Source organism: Onychostruthus taczanowskii, unplaced genomic scaffold (genome assembly GCF_017590055.1).
Source record: "Onychostruthus taczanowskii isolate IOZ18803 unplaced genomic scaffold, ASM1759005v1 scaffold1, whole genome shotgun sequence".
In the NCBI taxonomy this organism is placed as follows: domain Eukaryota; kingdom Metazoa; phylum Chordata; class Aves; order Passeriformes; family Passeridae; genus Onychostruthus; species Onychostruthus taczanowskii.
In genome coordinates, this window is record NW_024496525.1 from 25,511,947 (window position 1) to 25,527,611 (window position 15,665).

Genomic DNA, 15,665 nt, shown 5'->3' on the forward strand with positions numbered 1-15,665 from the left:
TGGAAAGCCCTGGTTGAACCCCAGGCTTTTCCTCGGACCACTGGTACAACTCCGAGTTACCAGCTCTCCTCCACCTCAGTTTCTTTAGCAGCCACAGACTGGGAGCAGACAGGGAGTGTCTCAGCCACAAAGTGTCTCAGCAACCATTCTGGGGAGGCTGGATCAAAGTTCTTATCACTCAGGCAATTGACTCCATGAAGAGCAAGACACGGGACTTCCAGAAAGCCTAACAGTGTCCGTGCACCCAGTCTAGACACTTCAAATACGGATTCCCTTTTTCAGGAAGCATGGAGAATTCTCTGTCAAAAGGACAGTGACTTGGACATCTGAAAAATAATTAGAGTTAAAATCAAACTCTTTATAGACCATGGGGCCCTACTGCTGCAGAATGCAGTCACCTCAACAGAGCACGTGGTCATCCTCTCTTTAACCTAAGTGGTGCAAATCTTTAGTTATACAGTTGTCGTAAGGTCTACAGGGTTAAAATAAAGTGTAAACTGAGGATCATAAATAAAGACTATACTTCATTTATAGTTATTTAAAAACATAATTGAAATAGAGGCAATAATCACTGAAATCCAAAACTGATCTGTAAATAAAAACTGCATTTTCTTTTGAAATACTTTGAATAGCAGAAAGCTTCTCCTTACCTATAAACTCAACTCTCCCAAGTTTACAATACTCCAGAAGAGACAATCCCTTGCACTGAACTTAACCCATCACATTAATTTTGTATCCTGTGATAAGAAAAGGCTCTCTAGTTACAGCTAAAGACTAGGATATTATTTTCTTAGTAGTTACTTCCATAATTAAATTCCAGAACAGCAAAGATGTGGCTCCTAAGAGTTCATGCTATTCACAGATGTATTACTTCTTGTTTGGGTTTTCTAAGTGCTCTTGCCCTGGGGATATGAGATGGTAGCTGCAACAAAGAAAAACATAACTTAGCAGGTGAAAACAGGGAAGGGAAGAAAAATCCACAGCACTGCCTAGAGTGATGTAACTTTTCCCTTACTGCAGATCATCATGTGCAGGAATACAGAGGCTGATCTACTTAGGCCAGAACAAGAAGTTAGGCAATTATTCATGTCTCCTGAGATTTCCCTTGCTAAATACAGAGTTGGTTCAAGGTCTTGGTCACGATATTTCTGATTATGAGACAGAAATAAGACTGGGGAGGAAAGTGCTGGGGGGAGGGGGACAGAGGGTCAGGGGAAATAACGGCTACCAAACATTGCAGCAGCCAGTGACAATAGCTTGTGCCATTCCTTACTTCATTCCTCAGCTTTATTAACAGCTTCTTTTTGAATTGTCAGTTTTACCTGAATTCAAATTTCCTTTTTCTTTTTCCTCCTTAAGGACTTATTTCTTTTTCTCATCAGTTTGACCAAAGCAGGTTGAAATATGCGGAAGACAAACTACTTGCAAAAACTGGATGCTCTCCCAAACACATTGTTCTCATAGGGATAACAACAGTACTGATAGCAATGTAAGAAAAAAAAGAACAAAACCAAACTCTACTGAATCTCTCTGCTGTTAGAACAAAATCCCAATCACTCCCTCAGAGCACAGGTTTCCCTCAGCACCCTTCTCCCACTCACAAACAGCAGTAGCCACTCCAAAACAAAATCATTCTAAACTAATTGAGGATGTTCTCCCTAACAGATTCCAAAAGACAAGAAGGAGTGCTGTGAATTATTAATCTTATTTCTACATAAGAACGGTGCCAGTGGGGTCAGGCAGGTTATATGCAAATAATGTGTCCACAAATCCACATCTATAAAAATACAAATTGCTGAGCTTCTTACCTGCCCATCAAGACAGTGATAACACTATCTCAATGGTATTTCCAATAACATCCCATCAGAACATAGTTCAGAAATGCAATTCCCCCCCGTTACAGTCATCTAACATATGAAAGAGATACTTCAGAGCTATTCTAGATTTAAATTCAAAAGCTAATAAATGTTTCAAGAACATTACATTAGCAGAAGTAAAAAGGGAATGAAAGACTAACTTAACCAAACAGTTGCAATGGTTAAAATGAGAAGGTAACAGAACTATTGAGGTTGAAAAGGCATGACTCCTAACATGGAATACAACTCAAATCATACCAATTAAGGGCAACAGTTTATGTCAGGTAACAAGCCAGCACCAGACGTGCATTTATATTCCTCCTAGGAATTAGCTTGTGCGATAGGCTTCCAGTACTTCTCAAAGACTTTAGCTCTATTTACACTTTAATTTCTTTTAATCCTGTACAAAACAAATTTTTCTTCTTCTCCCTCAATTTCAGCCTTCAGGATTCTTACTACAAGCTGCTGCATTTGTACAGTCATTTCAATTTACCAGCACACAACAAGAAGACAATGTTTTGCACAAGATTCCTGAGAGTGCTCACTGTGGTAAATATGCTCCCCATTAAATCCACATCATATTTTTAATCAGATACAAACCTCCTTTGTGTATACAGAAAAAGAACAGCACAGGATTCCAGAGGGCAATCCTGTGATACAGGAATGCTTCAGTGTTTGTGCTCCCATGGAGAGACAATGCAAGGGGCACAAAACCACCACTTCAAAATTCACATCCAGCCTCCAGAAGGAAGCTGCTTTCTTCTCTAGTCACAAAAATAGCCTCCAGGGAGCACAGATATTGGCCTACCTTGCATGTATGCCTCTATTCGCCGAATTAGCTCGTAAGACTTGGATCGATCCAGAAGTGTACGAATAGCCGGGAGAGGGTCCAGGATAATGGTTTCTGGATGAGCATCAATGTACTCCTGCAAAACAATATATGGGAAAAAATGGCGTTAGGTTGGCTAAAGAGTGTAGAAAAATAATGAGAAGATAAAATAATGGGGAAGAGTATATATAATGCTAGAAGTCCAGCTTCTCGTCAAGGGGAGCCAAATGGACTTTGGCAACGCAGGAAGTCTCCGGACAGTCAAAACACTGACACTTGAAGCAAACACAAATGTGACAGCTAACTAGTTTAGATGGCAAATTCCTCCTCTAGACTCTATCAGTAGCAAAACCTGTGCTGCAACCACATCAGCTCACAAGAGAGCCAGTGGCAAAGTGCCATAGTAAAAACTGAGAGCAGGACCGAGAAAAGCCATTAGGAGAAAAAAGATGGCACACAGCTATCTTGGGGTCAGCCTTTAATTCAATTACTGCATGACAACTATCTGAACTAGGCTCAGAAATACATCTGTGGTTTTTTGTGTTGTTTTTATTGCTGTCTTCTAGCTGGTCTGAAGACAGTGTTAAGGGCTGAATGATAAGGGCTGAAATTTTTTTTGGCAGAGCTGAAGAGATTGCTACTTCATTGTATCTTCACTGCTTGCTACTTCTCTATGCTCATACTCTCCTTTTCTGATCACAAGAACAAAGCAAAGTTAATGACCTCACAGATCATCTTGGGAAATCGATTCCCTGTTCACTGAGGTCATGAGTGCACTACTGCATCTTGGCCAGGAACACAGACACAGCTGCCAGGTATCAGCCTTGCAAACCCAAAAAAACTTCCTTCTGTTTCTTAGAAACTGAATTCCTTCATCATTGCCCCAACCTGGCTCCAGAAAGTCAGTGGGAAACACACATCCATCTTACTCTACTCAAAGTCAGACAAGTATGTCCAAAGTTAGCATCTCTGTTTCACCCAACTTCCCAAAGCCATCCTAATGTTTCCACTTACTTCTTTAAATTCATTCATGCAAAAGCTCCTACAATTAATAGACTTCCATGAAGTTCTACTTCATTTAAGTTGATTTCTTCAAAGAAGAAAACATACCACAAAAGATACTTCAGAGTATGATGAGATGGCCTCAGGAGATGCACTTTGCTGGTGAGAAAAGAATGGCGTAATCTATTCCCAGAAAGTGATTTTGCTCCAGATACTATCGGGATGCAGACTTCTCCACCCCAGCACTGGGAAACTGCTGCTTCCTGGTGACTACATAGTCTGAACTGAGGGCTGCTGAAAGGAGATTATTCATTTGAGGCTAAGAGGATCCAGCATTGGGGTCTAATGAACCTACTGCATCACCCACAAGACACAAGCAGCTTTCCTTCACAGGGCATGAGGCACCCTCACAGTCTGACGTATTTAGTAATCCCTGCAGAACACAAAGAATGAATTCCCCAAAGATTCATTCAAACTTGCTGCCTCATGGGAAACGTAAGCGACATCCTTTCATACAGCTGGTCTTCAAGACTGTCAGACCCAGCTGCTGTCTCACCCTTGCAGTACAGCCTGGATAAAAAGCCTCATCAACTCAGTGGAGCAGAAGCTGGGTTCATTTCCAGACACTAAACCCCAGAACATACAGTTTTCATGAGTCTTCTGCCCCTAGTACTTCCAGAGTCTAAAGCAGAGCAATCAGCTTTCAAATACAGATGAGATTTTTATTCTTTTTAGAGCTAGGGTATTTTATTACCTAATGCCTCTTGAACACCCACACATGTCTATGGACATGTGCCCTTTTATGCAGCACCTAAAATACACCCTGTAGAGCTAGCATGATCCAGTGATTAGGGCATCAGCTTGAACTTGCTGATAGTGAAACTGTACTTGAGTATCTCAACATCTCCAGAGTGTAACAAGGCACTTTTAGTCCCTCTGTGCCTCCATTTAAAAGACAGGGAGTTACCAGACTGTGTGTCTTTCCCAGCACACTGAGACGATGAGCTCCTTACAGACAGCCCATATCCTGATGGGGCAGGAGGCAAGCACAGCACTCAGACTGAACATGTCACAGCTCTGAAAGGTGACCTCAGCAGAGCTCCAACAGCAAGCACTTCTGATGTGTGTATGAGTTCTTCCTTTTAAACTGTGGTGACCACCCGTCTGCCTCAACCAGTTTCTGGTTCCACCTTGACTTCAAGCTCCCTGGACTTCCACCCTGGCCCAGCCCCTACTCTACATTTACTGATCCTTCTCCTCATACATACATTCCTCCTGCCCATGGACTTCATTGCCTTTACTGCCCTCCCAGGATGGAATTATTTTTCCATCTCTTAGCTCCTTGTGTATCTTCCTGATGCTCACCTCAGCACTGAGAAGTATCCTTGCTTCCCCAGGACTCATGCATTCTAGTAATTTGGCTCATGTTACTTACTCTTAAGTATTTCCAGAAGGAGCCTGGCTTTTTTATGCTTTCTGTAAGGGAACCTCACAGTGCTTTATTTCTAGTTGTAATAGTCCTAAACCATATTTAAAGATCATCCAAGCACTAAGCTTGCTACAGCATAACAAAGTTTACCAGGAATAAGGCACAATCTCAAGGCCATTCTACACCAGTCAACATGTCAAGAGAAACAAGCATCTAAGCTGACTTTCCAGTGACTTATTTCTCATCCTGTTGCCTTAAGGAGCCTCCAAAAAGCTCAGTAAGGCAAACTTGAAATAACTGATGAAGATGAGGGAGGTGGAAGCTGTTTTACATAAGCCATTTAGAGTCTGGAGAACTTTAACAAATTAATGTCAAGAAGAACTGCACTGAATACAAGGCAACAGCCCCTTCAAACACAACAAAGACTTTTGAGCTTTGAGTAGATCAGCTTTCTTTACAAAACATGGAAATTTCTCAGCATTAAATCTATGTCAGGTACTATTCTCCAACTCTTCTCCACTTCCAGGCCTAGGAACTTGGACAGCCAGAAAGCTCAGGAATGGCAAAACTCAGAGCAGTGAAGATCTGTGTCGTCTAAGGAAAGACCTCAAACTTGAAGTGTCTCCTAGAGCTCATCTAGGGACAGGCCACACATCTCTCTTTTTAACTGAATCCAGAAACAGCCTCTTTTCAAAGAGAATCTCAGTGCAGAACAAGATCGGTGTATTTGTATGTATCCTTTCTGTCTGAACACAGCTAGAGACTAACTGCTGAAGCTGTGCAGGGGTTTCCCACTTCCCCTTGGGTCTTTAGGCTGCCAGCACTTTCCCAGTCTCCCACACCTCTCACCAGTACATCACCAACACACGCAAAAGAAAGTTTCAACACCCATGCACAGAAAACTACTTTAAATAAGTAATTAAAAGATCTGAACCTTACACTAATTGTCTGCAACAGGAAATTACAATAAGAAAAGTCAATTTTGTTAGTTTCACAGGAACAATTATGGTATCTGATGTGAAACCTTTCATAAACTTTGATTCTTTACTAGAAACCGCTGCACACATCATGTACTACAAACACACTCAGTTTTCAAAGCCATGTACTTTGTCTAGAAGGCAGGAACTGGGGTAGTTTGGTTTTCTTTCTTACCAAGAAGGCGGAAGTGTAGCACCACTAAGTGACCTGTGAAGATCGCTTAAGAGACTGGAGAACTCTTGATGTAGCCTAAGTAACAGCACTCTTCCCACGGCACAGAGTGGCTCCACTACCAGAAATACAGATCTGCATAAACATGCAGGGTTTCTGCCTAATTATTTTAAAAGCAGAGGAGCTACTATAGACATGAACTTGAAAATGAAGCAGTTGAAGAAGGAAAAGAGAAGCCAAGAGAGTACAGCAGTACTCTCTTCACTACAGCACACTTTCAGCTTTGAACCTTCAAGACTTCTCTCATCCTTCCTGCAAAACAACTCTGCTCTCTGCTTTGGTGGATTTACTGAAGACTGATATCCAACAGCAGATTCCAACCACCCAGGCAACAATGTGGAAGACATTTAGGCTTTCCAACAATAGACTGAAAGGGCTCTGTCCTTGGGCTGCAGTTCAGCTTGACCCAGACAACATCTATATTTTCCTCTTTCTAATCTTTGACATAATAAAAGCAAACAAGAACAAACAAGGAATTTTAGCATATCCTCCTTTGTTTGTATTCCAGGCCTGGTGTTAAGTAATGCTTTGTACCAGCCCCATTACTGGCAGAAGGCCAGCAATGGAACTTGAAATCAGAAAGAGACCAAATATTTCATGTTCCCTATTAAACACCTCTGGACATAACCCAGCCATTAAAAAAATACTTTCCTTGAGAAGCCTGTGTATAGCTGCTTGTCATTTTACCGAAAAAGGCAGCTAATGATTTTTTTTTTATATTTTAACAGAAAGTTGATACAGTATCTACTGCAAATAATAGGTCATTAGATGATAAGAGACTCACTGATTCATTTACTTGCTCTTATTACTAAGTAATAAAACTTATATAATGTTTTGTTTAATATTAAACAAAGTTCCATAAAAATATTCCAAAAGAAACCAAGTAAGGAAAAGAAACAATAATGCCATTTGGATTTGTGTTTTCCCACATAGAGAAACATGACAATGACTGCTTGTAAAAACATGTCAACATTTTCCAAGGGAGAAAGAGATGTAAACACAAGCTTGTCTCAAGCGTTTGCATCATATTTAGATTTAAAAGCTCCTTTTTTGTCGTCTTAGGCTGTGATGGTCTCTTTTCAAGGAAAAGATTTTGTCGTCTTAGGCTATGATGGTCTCTTTTGCAAAAGGAAAGGTGAAGGTGTGTTGGGTCTTCAATAGATGCTCACCTCAAAATTGTTTGTCTCTAAATCTAAATCTAATCTGCAGTGGTTAGGAGGAATGAGGGGTGTGGCAAGGGGAATTGATCTTCTCTGTTACATTTCTATTCTCTGTATACCTCAAAGAAACTTTCTGAGTATTCAGCTGCCCTAGGTAGCCTTCAGAAATCCTTTGCTCCTTCATCTTGCAAATCCTACCAACGCGAAGCTATCCTAATTTTTAAGTTGATTTGGCTGTTTATGAGGTTCTTCCAATAATTTAAGACATCATTATTTTTCAACTTTATAAAACACAGGTATTGGCCTGTGAATTCAGGTGCAAATAGACCATTTCAATTTTGTATTAACCTGTCCCTCTAATTAGAAAAGAATAACTAAGACATAATAGTTTCCTTTTGTTTTTTTTGCTTGCCTCTTCTCAGCTGAGAAGTCCCCTATCTCCTTCCCTTCCAAAATATCTCCCTCATTTTCCTTCCTCTTAGACCCAAACCCTTCTAAGAAAGCTTCTCAATCAAGATTAGAAGAGTCCATCCTGGACAGCTCCAGAGTGGGAGAGTAAAGAGTTGGAGGGCAGCAGGGGAGCAAACATTTTAAATTTTCATCAACCTGATAGCAAAAGACTAGGCATAAAATCTGTGTCTGATCTGTCTTTTTAAGTAGGTTAATGCAAAGAGAACCTGCTCAGAAAAAGCTTTGAAAGACAAATTAATAACCCTATTGATTTTCCATCACTTGAGCCATCATTTTGAATGCAATATGAAGCTGCAATGAATGAAGCTACTCAAGGCCTGTACAGCTATGAGAGGGAGCAGATCAGAGAGCATTCTGCTCTAATGAAAGCCTAACAAAGATTCCCCAAAGTCTTACATGAGCCAAAACACACTCAGTTTCCAGAGCCATATACTTTGTCTAGAAGGCAGGAACTGGGGTAGTTGGTTTTCTTCCTGACCAAGAAGGCAGGAACTGTAGCACCAGTAAGTGAACGGCACCCGGGGGACTCTGCCACTTCACCTGACCTCCCTCCATGTACTTCTGGTCAAGAAGGAACCACTGAGGACAATAACCAATTTTCACAATTAACTAATCACCTGTGTTCAGACAGTCCAGCCCTGTGTCACAGTGGGTAGGGAGGGAGACTGACCATCATCTCTACACATAATCATCGTCCCCAAAATAAGGATTTAAGTGTCATAAAAAGCAAATAACAGTATTTCTCGACTTTTCATCTCGTGCACTACACTAGGTGCTGCATGCAGTCTTTGTTTTGGCTTTGGATGAGATCACCACACACTCATCACTGATTTTCAGTGCAGTGGAGAACAGTTGCACCCACCAGCATTCTCCTGAGAAACTGCAGCCCATACCACATCCAACAGCACAAAAACCTCAGAAAGCTCAGCCCTAAAGGTCTTCTGGAGCTAAAAATGCCGCTGTCAGCAGGCAAGTCCTCCATACCCTTTTCATTCTCCTGTAATGTTTTTTTCCAAGGCAATTGAAAAGAGCCAGAAAATGGCATGCCAAGAGGCTTCCTGTTCTATTAGCACTCTCTGCCAGACCCTACAAGGGTTCATCACGGACTCCAGAGAGCAGGGACACAGAGTCATGTAAACTTGAAGCCAGTTTCCTCTTTAGCTCTTTGCAGATTAGATGGTCAAGGCCTCTATAAGATAGATCTGAAAAAAAGTCATTCTTAAAAAGGTCATAAATGTAGTCTGGCAGATCATTCCTCCTCCTGTGGTCAAGGATCCCTTGCTCTCTGCTTCCTGGAAGACTGCTTTATGGAGCCAACAGTAAGACCGTTGCCAGGTATCATCTTGCTGTCACATTTATATTCAATAGCAGGAAAAAAAGCATAATGAATTTTGCACTGTTTGGTCTGGTGAAGATCATCACAACTTTTTCAGTCAACTTAATCAACAATAAGAGAACCACACTTTTTCCACTTGTGTGTAGGTGCCAGAAATACCACAGTGCTTATATAACACCTCACTCATACAAACAGCTTTCTTGCAAGGGGTCATTTTTCATTTTCTAGGTTGCTCATTGATTTTTAGTTTTAAGAACCCAAAACAACAGCCCTATACCACACACTTTATATAGTAGTACTCTTACAATTTATTTTTCTTATGGAATATGCTTCTCTTAATTTCTAATGATTTTTAATTTATTAAAAGTAATACAGGACAAATGGAGACAGGCAGCAATTTGCAGATGGTTTCTGCCCTGGATGCGAAACTACATGAGAGTATACTCTAAAAACACATTTTGGCAGATTGACATTTGACATTCAACACAGAAAGGCCTGTGTGCTCTGCACCGCTGGTCCCTGGTTATGTCTTTAACTACTGTGAGAGCTTCCTGCATACCAGTGATGGGGCACAACTCAGTCTCCTGCAGAAGCAAAAGGTTAAGTCCTTACTTTATTGGAGGATATCATTCAGATGTCTGCTCAAAGGGGCCCTCCCCTGTATCTCATCCTCTACCTTTCAAAATAAAAAAGTTTGGAAGGCACTGGGAGAGAATCTTTTAAGACACTTTTTCTTGGGGAAAACAGTTCTCTGTACCACTACATCCTGCATATTTCTGACCTTCAATGTAAAATTGAGGGAAAAAAATAATGTAACAGGATTTTCAGCACTAGAGGACAGAGTCACTCACAGTAATCTTGATGTTGCAGAAATTAGCATTCCAGGAACTGGGAAGACTTGACAGAACTAGACCAAACTAATTCAGTGGCTTCTGTCATGGAGGCATGCACATAAAGTGATCTGCAAACATGTGTTCCTCATTGTGAGCAGTACTAATACTCTTGAAATGACATAAGAAAATTTGGTGGGAAACCAGTTCTAACTAACTATACTGATACAAAACAAAACCTTCCCAAGGTGCAAGTCCATTTTAAACTGAAAAAACCACTTTTGCTGGGCTACCAGCAGCAAGTCAGCAGTGTGCCAGACAACTCTTTTCATCAAACCCCGACAAACTGCACTGTAATCAGACTGAATTTGCTGCACCAAAATCATCCTCCTGCTTGAAATGCAGAAAGAACCACTTACCTGGAACCTGTGAACCAACTCCAGTGACTGGCTGTCATTCTGGTCTGCTTCAAGGATTACATCTGTCAGTTTATGTATGATCACATCCAAAGGACCCTGATCTTCAATGGGTTTGGTGAGGTCAAGCTAAAGAAATCAGAGAGAAACATTTTATTAATATATGGGGGATCCAAGCTCCTGTTCCTGCCACCATCCAAAGTGCTGCTGCCACACAGATGACATTTACTTTACACAGTGCCTTTGTTTTGGTATGTTATCCAAATCCCTGAGATTTTACACATCACTGAATGTTAGAAAACTTTACTCAGACACTTATTTCTCAGCAGTGCAGCTCTAATTCCATGAAAAACAGCAAAGTCATCAGCAAGTACCCTCTATCCAAACATCTCCCTGTGCTTCTCCACCCTAAAACCAACACATGGCTCTTCAGCTCAGTTTCCTGGTGTGTTCACACAGCTTCCTGGTACATTCACATACATGCAAAAGGAATGAGCTAACAAGGATTAACGGCACTAATAAAAGGAAGGTCTGCTGTGCCCACTGGGATTGCACAAAACAGCACCCAGGACAGGAATAAAGGTAACAGAAAAGCATGTGAGTCAGGATCTGTGGAAATTCATCTGCTACTGAGACAGCTATTTAGCTGGTAAGGAGGGGTGCACCTCCCAGACAACTCCCAATTGCAGACTTTGGCAGTTAGCTGGGTAGGAGACAAAGATTTGGGGTGAGGTGTGCAGAAAGTCTGCTCCAGACAGCACAGGAAGGCATGAAAACTGGCAACATGTTAGAGGGCTTAGTCCCAGTACCAAAACAGGATTCAAGAGCAGAGGAACCACCTGCACTGGAAAAAGATTGAGGAATTCTCTCATGATGAAATATCAGTGCAAAGAAGCTTACTGGACCTGTATGAGATGCATGCAAGGATCCTAAGAGCTGGCCAGTGTTATTGTGAGGGCTTGGATTTATCACAATATAAACCAAAACTATGGAGATTCCAACTAAATCAGGGGAAAAAATCTACCACAAGGGCAGTCTGGTTACAGCAGAGTCTCACAAAGGTGGCAAGATCTCCATTTGTCAAGATTTTCAATATCTGACTGGGCAAAGCCCTAAGCAACTTAGACTAGATTTAATGCCAAATCTGCTTTGATGAAGATGATGTATTGCAGACCCCTAAGTTCCTATCACGGAACTTGATAATCCCATGAAGCTACTCACCAGATTTAACATTAGTTCAGTGTAGGTGCCAGAACTGGCTCATGTTCTAGCCAACACACCAGGCTGCTCACAGCACAAAAGCTGAGAGAGTCAATTCACCCAGTTGTGAGACCTACTGCATCAATGACAACTTAACCTTGTAAATGCCAAACCAGGAACATCTTTGAGAGGAAAGATGGATGTGTGCTCACAGATGCTAAAGTTAGCATCTGATTTTACCTGCATGATCCTTTCTACTGCTGCTTTCTTTTTTATTCAGCTCTGGTGAAGAAGGGTGTGAGAGGCACAGGAGGGAGAGGAGTACTGGGCTGCTGCTGCTGCTGTTTTCTGTCTCATTAGCTTGAGTTTTGTCCTACTAAAATTTTCCACCCTACAGAAATGGCCCTGCTTTGAATTAAGGAGTGAGTAGACAAGGTAGAGGTATTAGAGAAGGTAAAGCTATAAGACAGGATCAAACTAAGAAAACTAAGCCAGCAGAGATCTATCAGCCTTACATTAATTTCCTAGTTGTTAATGTAACCAATTCATGGAGTTGAATTACTTTTCTGGTGTACGTACTCTTATCTGCACCAGGCTTCCCTGAGCAGAATAACTGAAGGCACCTATGGCACAAAGCAAATGGAAAGCCAATTCCTCCCTCAGAGACCACCTTTGCTAGCCTATTACTATGTGCTCCTGCTAAGAGTTATGGGTTGGGGCCCTTTGAAGTCCTTATGCAGATTCCAATACAAGTGGCAAACACTGTGTGTGTCTCTCTTCCAAGGAGACAAACAGGCACTGCTCACAGGTGGGCAGCCACTCCCTACAAGCCAAGAGACCAGCAGGACAGACTTGGTGTGGATGCTCAGGGATGGGTAAGCTGTGGCCAGGTGAGGCAGTCCACAGAAGGTCTGGCAGTCTTGACATATTTTTACTCTCAAAAGTAGTGCAGCACAAAGGCTAGGGGACAGCCTAAGAATCTGCAAAATGAAGGCAAAATGAAGTGAACTGCAGCTTGGCTAAAGAACATGGAAGGAGATAATTAACTTCTTCAACCAAGTTCCAGAAAAATCAGTTAATATCCTTAAAAGAAAACTAGATGACTACACTGCTGCTTCTGATTTTTTTCCATCTGCCTATCACATCTGGAAGGAAACAGCAAAACAAAGGGTCCATTTAACTAGGTCAGAAAGTTCACGGTTGCCAAGGTACAAAATTCTGAATTAATCCATTTTCAGGACTTGCAGTTTGAAAAGCAGTAAGAAGCAAGTAAGCATTTGAGATTGGTTACCCCTCTACATTCTTCCTGAACTTTCAGCTCAATCTGCACAGAAACATTCAGAAAACAAGGAAACAGTCCTCCCTTTCAGCCCTGACCCAAGAATAGAAGTAAGCCTTCAAGGCAAATCCAGGCATTTCCAGCACAGTGTTTTCCACAAGCATAAGACATCTGGGCAAGATAACTTCTTCACAACAGTTGTGCCAGCTAAACACAACAGGTATATTTTGAGAACACAACTAAATGCACATACTTTGCACACTGGAAAGCATTAAAAAGGCTCCCCCCCCGACACTGTTTCGCTTCCCCCTCACCAGTAAAGCAATGTAAGAAACGACAGCATGATAAAGCAGCTTCTCGGGAAGGAAGTTCAGTGACCACTTCAATTGCCTCAAAAAGGACAGCAGGTACATTTTAGCCACAAAAACCTTCAAAATTTGATCCAGTATTTTGTGGATTGGAGGATCAAACCATTTGCAAGAATAAGTTCTCTGTGTTTAGAGCCATGCTGTAGAAAGCAAATATTCCTGGGCTGTGTGGAATTTGGAAGAGATCCACCTTCCTTTTATGCACTAAGAAAAAAAAACGTAAAAGTAGAAGGAAAAAAAAGATTTGAGAAGGTAAAAAGAAGCCTTTTCAAAGTGGAGTATCAGACCCAAAAATAAGTAGAAGTAAAATGCAAAATTTCTGATGGCTCTCTGCTGAGACAAACACTGATTCATTGTTTGACATCAGCTGGAATTTGAGCCCTCCTACTTCCCTTCCCTTTCAGCATCTCTTTCTCTCTGAATGATCTCTGCATTTGACATGGTCACCCAAAGGTTTGTTATTGCAAAGAACCTACACCATAGCAACAGAAGTGAGAGAAAAGATTTATCAGCAACAGCTTGAAAAACCAGAGATATATCTATGGTGCTTTTTCTTCTGTGAGGTAGGCTTTAGCCTGAAGCATACTCTGCTTGCCCTTCTTTATGTTAAAAAACCAATCCCAACCAGGTATTGGTTTCATGGCATTGTCACTTATCACCAAAACCCAGCAAAACTCAGGTGCATGACATGGAAGAGATTATCAATGCTGTACAAAGGAAATATACAAAGCATATATTTGACATGGATGGGTGCACTGTCTCTGGGTAAAAAACTGCCTGGATGGCCAGGTCCAGAGAGTGGTGGTGAACGGAGTTAAATCCAGCAGGCAACTGCTCACCCGTGGTGTTCACCAGGGCTCAGTACTGGTGCCAGTGCTGTTCAATGTCATTATCAATGATCTGGACAAGGGCATCAAGTGAACTCTCAATGAGTTTGTAATTCAAACCAAGCTGGGCAGAAGTGTTGATCTGCTGGAGGCCAGGAAGGCTCTGCAGGGGGATCTGGACAGGCTGGATCCATGGGCTGAGACCCAACTGTACAAGGTCAGCAAAGGTCAGGTGTCAGGTCCTCCTCTGGGGTCACTCACAACAACCCCCGGAAAGCACCACAGGCTGGGTGCAGAGTGGCTGGAAAGCTGCCTGGTGGAAAAGGACCAGGGGGATCTGACACCAGCTGAACATGAGCCAGCAGTGCCCAGGTGGCCAAGAAGGTCAATGGCATCCTGGCCTGTGTCAGCAGTAGTGTGGCCAGCAGGACCAGGACAGGGATTGCCCCCTGTACCCAGCACTGGTGAGGCCACACCTGAAAACCTGTGTTCAGTTCTGGGCCCATCATGACAAAAAAGTCACTGAGGTGTTGAAACATTTCCAGAGAAGGGCAACAGAGCTGGGGAATGGTCCAGAACATGGTTCTGATGAGGAGGGGGTGTTTAGCCTAGAGAAAAGGAAGCTAAGAAGGGACCATATTGCTCTCAGCCACCTGAAATGAGGCTGTAGCCAGGGGGGAGTTGGTCTGTTCTCCCAAGTAACAAGTGATTAAACATGGGGAGAGGTCCTAAAATTGCACTAGGGGATATTTAGATTGGATATTAAGAAAAATTTCTTCACAGAAAGAAGTCAATCATTAAAACAGGTTACCCCAGGAAATGGCAGAGTCACCATCCCTGGAGGTGTTTAAAAGACATGTAAATATGGCACTTGGGAATCTGGTTTATTGGTGGACTTGGCAGTGCTGGGTTAACAGCTGGACTAGATCCAACCTAAATGATTATATGTTTCTGTATGCCTTTCCTGGTCTTTCAAATCCATATATGGAAGAAACCAACCAGTAGATAAATGCTCTTATCATAGCTGGCAAAAGCCATCCTGCCCACCTTTTAATAGAAGGATGGGCTGAAAGTTATAAAACACTCCAAGCTTAGAAATGACAGTCTCTCCCACAGGCTTCCCAGAGAATCCACTGGAGAGCAAGTTACAGGCACGCAGAGCTCTGTCTCTGCCCTCCTCTCCCCCTGTCCTCCGGGAACACACAGCCAGCACATTATCCAAATCATTATAGAGAAGGGCAAAAAATGTTTATTTCCATTAAGCATAATTTGTTTAAAGTTTTCGGGTTGTTTTTCTCCAGAACCCTGGCAATCCATCTGTATTGCAGGGACAGGGTGAGTGCCTGGCAGAGTGCCATGGCTCTCCACTGGTCCCAACTGCAATCCCACACAAATGCATTTCTGGAAGCTGTGTTTAAAAATAAAACTATGTCCAAGTGGAGAAAATCTGGAT

The 15,665-nt window shown here is 42.1% G+C and overlaps 1 protein-coding gene across 2 annotated transcripts in view; it reads right to left on the reverse strand.

The window, feature by feature from the left end:
• Positions 1 to 15,665, reverse strand: part of ITPK1 (inositol-tetrakisphosphate 1-kinase) — a 139,689-nt gene that overhangs the window by 62,113 nt on the left and 61,911 nt on the right. For both annotated transcript variants that reach the window (XM_041415396.1, XM_041415303.1), the window contains exons 4-5: positions 10,542 to 10,667; positions 2,665 to 2,782 (exon numbers count right to left, since the gene is read on the reverse strand). In XM_041415396.1, the coding sequence (XP_041271330.1) occupies positions 2,665 to 2,782; positions 10,542 to 10,667 (244 nt within the window). The remainder of the gene's footprint in view (positions 1 to 2,664; positions 2,783 to 10,541; positions 10,668 to 15,665) is intronic.